This window comes from Schistocerca nitens, chromosome 4 (genome assembly GCF_023898315.1).
Source record: "Schistocerca nitens isolate TAMUIC-IGC-003100 chromosome 4, iqSchNite1.1, whole genome shotgun sequence".
Lineage (NCBI taxonomy): Eukaryota > Metazoa > Arthropoda > Insecta > Orthoptera > Acrididae > Schistocerca > Schistocerca nitens.
The window spans coordinates 296,278,840-296,286,300 of record NC_064617.1 but is presented as its reverse complement, the minus strand read 5'-3'; the positions used below and the strand labels follow the sequence as shown (position 1 = coordinate 296,286,300).

Here is a 7,461-nt window from a genome sequence, read left to right as displayed (position 1 = left end):
GACCTGAGTTTATACCTGTTATTGAGATGGGATTCAGTAAACTGTTCTATTTATTGAAAGAAATGGGGCAAAAAAGTGGTTAAGTGCCAGACTACAAATTCTACAAAAATTACAAATAAATCCAAGTCTAGGGTTCGATCTGTGGCAAGTCCTAGGATTTTTATCTGTCATTGTGTTATCTCTGGCAATATTTGTTATTATGAAAAGTACCAAGTTGCACCGTGGGGTGGTTTCAAGCCCACATTAACCTCTACGTCTCCCTATAACTGGCTGTGTAAGTCAGCTAAAAGTTCGGAAGAACGAAAAAATATACCACTTCCAGCAGGACATGTCCAGGAAAGCAGTGTGGAGTTCAAACCAACCTTCTGGTTGTTTCCATTATGTTGCACTTGTATAATAATGGAAGTAAAGTGTTAAATTATTCTCAGGAATAGTTTATAGAACTTTTAAAGCAGATGCATTGAATGTTTCACTGAAATGGATGACCAGGAATACTGTACAATCATAAAATTTTATGTTATTGATGGATTATATCCAATAGAAATTATTCTAAAAATGGTGATGGTATTTAAGTAGTCTGCTCCCTCTTTAAGGACTGCAAGGGGGGAGGGGGTCCGAATTCAAACCTTGCCATACCTCTCTTGGTGGTGCTGATCCTAGCGAAGGGTGCCCAGAAACCGCAGACACAGATGAAACCACAGAGGATGCACACGGTATGCTACTTCCCGTTTGACTAAGGGTCTGTTAATAGTTGACACCACAGGTAAAGTGGACGAAAAAAAGTGTAGCAGAAAAAAATTGTGGAATTGTCACTGTTCATACCACACTTGTCTTTTGCGTCACACCAGAAAGGGCGAAGTGAATTTCATCCACTGAAAGAGTTATTGATAGTGTTTTCTGAGATGCGGAAAGTATTATAAATATTGGTTGCATTGTCAAGTGAAGTGTGTAACAGTAACTGTGAAACAAAGCGGAAATATTTTGGACCAGTGGATTTAAAAGTACGAGGGAAAAGGCATGTTCACCAAAAGAGTGGAAATTTTTCGCTAGTCCTATGTACTTGTCCACAAAGGTGCTTTCACTATGACGAAACTGACGCATTTTAAATATGAATTGTTTAAACATTCAGCGTAGTCACAAGAATGTGAAGTCTCCGACTTGAAGTTTTTTCATACTATTCGTGCACTCCTCGAAGACAGCACAGTGACTTCTCAGGTAAGCATTCGGTTTAGCATTTTTAACGCAGGAGTCACTGCAGCTTAATTTGTGACTCTATCTGTTAACTCTATATGGTGTAGCTCTCTTGTCTGCATGGTAGCAAGTGTCTTCCATGTGAAATCTAATGATACACTTGTCAACTATTAATTTTGCGAGAGGAGTACACACCACATGCACATACAATCCTAATGTTTATTTTGTGCCCTTCCTTCACGTATAATAGCAAGAGACAAAATAGTAGTTCAACTAATCGAGTATAATACACTGATGGAAAAATATCGCAACAACAAGGAGTTATGCAACATAGATGAAAGATGGTATGGGTGTTTCTATGTCTGAAAGATGGTATCAATTCTAAATCACACCAGATGCTTAAGAGTACGGCTAGTAGCGCCACTATGAGGACGCTTTACCTATGCTTTAAATACACGATGAAATGGTTGTGAGCATTAGTTACCTTTGAGAATGGATGTGGTAAGATAATGTTAGTTAAGAATGCCCTTTAAGGCGACAAAGACGCCATTATCAACATCTCAGTGATTTGAACGAAGTCATGTAACAGGGCTATGAGAAGTTGGATGTTCCTTCTGCGATCTTGCAGAAGAACTTGGCAGGAATGTAGCCACTGTATGAGATTGCTGCCAGTGACGGTCACGAGAATGTACCGTCGCAAGAAGACGGGCTCCAGACAGTCACATGGCACTACCGAGAGGGAAGACCATCGTGTTCGGAGTATGACTATAGTGCATCATACTGCATCTGCAGCAGCAATTTCAGCAGCAGTTGGCACCACAGTGACACAACAAACTGTTACAAATCGGTTATTTCAAGGACAGCTACAAGCCAGACACCCCATAGCGTTCAATCTGACCCCAAACCATTGCCATTTTTTACTTCAGTTGTGTCAAGCAAGAGCTCATTTGAGGGCAGGGTGGAGTATGTTACGTTTTCTGATGGAAGTTGGTTCTGCCTCGGTGCCAACATGGCCTTAGGTTTGTTAGAAGGAGGCAGTTGAGGGCCTGCAACCAACCTGTATGCGGCCTAGATGCACTGTTGTATGCGGCCTAGATGCACTGTACCTGCACCTAGTGTTATGGTCTGGAGTGCATATTCGTATGTCAGCATGAGCACACTCTTGTAGTTATCCCATGCGCCCTGACAGCAAAATTGTATGTCAGTCTGGTAATTCGACCTGTCGTGAAGCCGTTCATGAACAGAATTCTAGGGGGAGTTTTCCAACAGGATAACATTTGCCCACATACACTTATTGTAACCCAACATGCTCTACAGGGTATTGCCATGGTGCGTGAGCTTGCTCGATCACTAGAACTGTCTCCAGTCGAGAGCATAAGGGACATCATCAGACAACAACTGCAACGTCATCCACGAACAGCATTAACCGTAGCTGTATTGACTGACGAAATACAACAGGCATGGAATTTCATTGTACAGACAGACATCTGGCACCTGTACCACACAATGCATGCATGTTTGCATGCCTGCATTCAACATTCTGACATTTACACCATTTATTAATGTAGCAACATTTCACAATCGCAGTGGCTTATCTCTCGCTTACGTAAACCTGTGATCTTGCAATGTTAAGCACCTAAATATGTTACATAGACAAATGTATTTACAAAATTTCATTACTCTACATTAATTATTTTTTGGTGTAGCGATTTTTGTATGTCAGCATATTACGACTGGATAAAGTGATGCAGCAAAGGGAAGCCAACCAGGAACTTACATGGGAATGACAGAACTGAGTTCCACAAGCAAACGTACATTTCTGATTGTAGCCAGCCAAAATAGACGCCGATTGACAGAAAGAAACAGAAGAACGAAAAATTGAATATCCTCATCAACAGCAAATAATTCTCTCAAATAGAAACAAAAGGATAATGAGAAGGAAAATCGAAAGTAAGAAAAAAACAGAATCTTCTGGAACACAAAAAAAACTGTCTGCAAAGTGTCTCCAAACAAATTAATTGCACAGAAATGCAGATGTGACTTTGATGATAATGGGATACACAGTGATCAATGTAAAGAATGGCGGTGTGAGGACTGTATGGACTGTGAATTGTGAAGGTATATGAGATTTGTGTGACAACTGCTGAAGAATTTCATGTGCAAACTCTTGCTCGTCTGAAAACGCACTCATGTGCTCCTTTGCGGGTAAGAATGCATGCTGAACGCTTTTTAGTCCCATTCTGACGATGTCTGTCTTAAGAATAAAAATACATTTATTTTCACAAGGATTAAAATGTTGGAACATAAATGACAGATTGATGTATATATAGTTAGAATACAGTACAAAATTAAGTAGCCAGCTGCATTTTTTTCTTCAACTCTGTACTCTTACACAAACCTCCCGTATACTATAATGATAACCACATTTCACGTCATATACAGGTAAAGGATATGTTATAATATTTATCGGTATTAAGGAATCAAAATATGGGTACAGGATATGTTATACATCGGGATTAAGGAATCAAACTTCAATGTGAAAAATAAAAATTATCACTTGCCGGTCTAGCAGCAATACTTACCAATTTTCCTTCAGTAAGTATTTCTCTGGATGCATTTTCAAATCATCTACAAATGCTGCCAGTGCTCTGGAAAAGAAATAAAATGATTTGAAAAAAAGAAGTTCTGATTCGACAGGAGTTGGCTCTGAGCACTATGGGACTTAACTTCTGAGGTCATCAGTCCCCTAGAACTTAGAACTACTTAAACCTAACTAACCTAAGGACATCACACACATCCATGCCCGAGGCAGGATTCGAACCTGCGACCGAAGCAGTCACGCGGTTCCAAACTGAAGCGCTTAGAACCGCACGGCTCGACAGGAGTGTGAACAGAAGAGCGAATTCAGTAAACTGGGAAGGACGTATTGTATAATGTCTGATGGGTAGACGAAGTTTCTGCATTTGGTGATATTAAGAAGAATTTGTTGTTCGAATAGCTACACGCACACTAAGACATAGGACATTTCGGATACAAGGTACCTCTGATGTAAAACACTATTTAGTTACGGAGTTTTTGTTGCATACAGTTTGGTGTTAACCAGTGTGCCCTCTGTTTCGGTACCAGTCAGTGTGAAGAGCTGCAGAATACGCCAGAACATTTATCAGTAGAGTGTGATGGGGATTTATCTGGAAACAGATGGATTTTGGTGGTGCCTCAGTATTGCAAGTGCTTACCCCCCCATGAACCATGGACCTTGCCGTTGGTGGGGAGGCTTCGTGCCTCAGCGATACAGATAGCCGTACCGTAGGTACAACCACAATGGAGGGGTATCTGTTGAGAGGCCAGACAAACGTGTGGTTCCTGAAGAGGGGCAGCAGCCTTTTCAGTAATTGCAAGGGCAACAGTCTGGATGATTGACTGATCTGGCCTTGTAACAATAACCAAAACGGCCTTGCTGTGCTGGTACTGTGAACGGCTGAAAGCAAGGGGAAACTACGGCCGTAATTTTTCCCGAGGGCATGCAGCTTTACTGTACGATTAACAGAAGCTTTCGAAATGTGGTGCTACAGAAGAATGCTGAAGATTAGATGGGTAGATCACATAACTAATGAGGAGGTAAATAGGATTGGGGAGAAGAGGAGTTTGTGGTACAACTTGACCGGAAGAACGGATCGGTTGGTAGGACATGTTCTGAGGCATCAAGGGATCACCAATTTAGTATTGGAGGGCAGCGTGGAGGGTAAAAATCGTAGGGGGAGACCAAGAGATGAATACACTAAGCAGATTCAGAAGGATGTAGGTTGCAGTAGGTACTGGGAGATGAAGAAGCTTGCACAGGATAGAGTAGCATGGAGAGCTGCATCAAACCAGTCTCAGGACTGAAGACCACAACAACAACAACAACATAAACCTTTTAGAAGTTCGAATGCTACCTTAGGCAATCTACATCTACACCCATACTCCGTATGGTGCGTGGCGGAGGATAACCTTTCCTGTTCCACTCGCAAATAGCGCTAGGGAACAATGACTAATTGGTCGAGGCGTTCCACTATAGTTACAAGATGAACCAGTGGTGTTGGTCTACAACTCTAGGAGTTAGACTATCGCAGCAAGCTTCGGAATCGGTGACACACAAGCGCCTTCTCCGGAGAATGGTGGAACAGATAACAGGTAATCTTAGTCTATATCAACACTTATTTTGATTCTTTGCCCGCCCAGAAGTCTCCATTTTAATTTTATCAGGATTTGGTGCTTTTTCACACATCATGTGTAAAGAAAGTGGAAGAACTGAATCATTCGGAACGCTATGTATAATTTATGCTATACTATCGATTGGATTAATAGGACTTATCATACGAGCACACCACATATTTACAGTAGGAATGGATGTTGATATAAGAGCATATTTCACACCAGCAACAATAATTATTGCTGTACCAACAGATGTTAAGGTATTCAGATGATTGGCAACAGAAAGTGCATCGGTACCCATCTCGACCATATGCTACCTATGATCACTTGCAATTACAAAAGGGCTTAACAACTCGCTAATTCTGAGCGTGAGCATTCGAATCTGTTCAGGCACTTGCCCGGGGGCACTTGGGGCGTGATAAGGAGTGAGGGAAATGGTCGCAACTACACAGGAAAAGCGCAACCTGTGAAATAGGAGATGGTCGGTTTTGACAGTGGTGCCGCATAAAAACAGCAGTGACGAGTCATTTTCGTGTAACACCGATTGTTACCGCGTAAAGCCAAGGGCCGGCACGCCATTGGGGAAAGATAGAGCAGAGAGGGCTGTGAGAAGAGGTCAGCCAATCGTTCGCTGACCGACACGTCTCCAGGACGACGACGACGACGAGACAGTAGCGCCATCTACACGAAGACTGGTCGCGGCCCAGTCGAACAGCAGCCTAAAGACTAGCGATTTGCATCGATGCATCAAAGTCCATTCCTGCAAAACATCTGTGTAATATTCAAAGTTAATTATTGCAATTTACTTTTTGTAATAAAACTCATTAATACGATTTGTTTGAATGTTGTCTAGCGATCCGAGAAAGCATGTTTCCTAGACACCACATATTCAACAACCATGTGATCAACAGTATCCGGACACCTAGCTGAAGATGACTTACAAGTTCGTGGCGCCCTCCATCGGTAACGCTGGAATTCAATATAGTGTTGGCCCACTCTTAGCCCTGATGACAGCTTCCACTCTCGCAGGCACATGTTCACTCAGGTGCTGGAAAGTTTCTTGAGGAATGGTAGCCCATTCTTCACGGAGTGCTGCACTGAGGAGAGGTATCGATGTCGGTCAGTGAGGCCTGGCACGAAGTCGGCGTTCCAAAACATCCCAAAGGTGTTCTATGGGATTCAGGTCAGGACTCTGTCCAGGCCAATCCATTACAGGGATGTTATTGTCGTGTAACCACTACGCCACATGCCGTGCATTATGAACAGGTGCTCGATCGTGTTGAAAGATGCAATCGTCATCCCGGAATTTCTCTACAAACAGTGGGAATCAAGAAGGTGCTTAAAGCATCCACGTAAGCCTGTGCTGTGATAGTGCCACGCAAAACAACAAGGGGTGCAAGCCCCCTCAATGAAAAAATACGACCACGCAATAACACCACCGCCTCCGAATTTTACTGTTGGCACCACACACGCTGGCAGATGACGTTCACCGGGCATTCGCCATACCCACACCCTGCCATCGGATCGCCACATTGTGTACCGTAATTCGTCACTCCACACAACGTTTTTCCAATGTTCGATCGTACAGTGTTTACGCTCCTTACACCAAGCGAGGCGTCGTTTGGCAGTTACCGGCTTATGAGCAGCCGCTCGACCATGTATCCAAGTCTTCTCATCTCCCGCCTAACTGTCATTGTACTTGCAGTGGATCCTGATGCAGTTTGGAATTTCTGTGTGATGGTCGGGATAGGTTTCTGCCTATTACACATTACGAGCCTCTTCAACCGTCGGCAGTCTGTTAGTCAACAGACGAGGTCGGCCTGTATGCTTTTGTGCTGTACGTGTCCCTTCACGTTTCCACTTTACTATCACATCGAAAACAGTGGACCTAGGGATGTTCAGGAGTGTGTAAATCTCGCGAACAGACGTATGACCCAAGTGACACCCAATCACCCGAATGTTCGAAGTCCGTGAGTTCCGCGGAGCGCCCCATGCTGCTCTCTCACGATGTCTAATGACTACTAAGGTCGTCGATATGGAGTACCTGGCCTTAGGTGGCAGCACAATGCACCTAAT

General features: G+C 43.2%; 1 protein-coding gene across 1 annotated transcript in view; it reads right to left on the bottom strand.

The window, feature by feature from the left end:
- Positions 1 to 7,461, bottom strand: part of LOC126253219 (uncharacterized protein DDB_G0284459-like) — a 457,157-nt gene that overhangs the window by 214,876 nt on the left and 234,820 nt on the right. Inside the window, exon 4 of the mRNA XM_049954404.1 lies at positions 3,774 to 3,839. Coding sequence (XP_049810361.1) covers positions 3,774 to 3,839 — 66 coding nt within the window. The remainder of the gene's footprint in view (positions 1 to 3,773; positions 3,840 to 7,461) is intronic.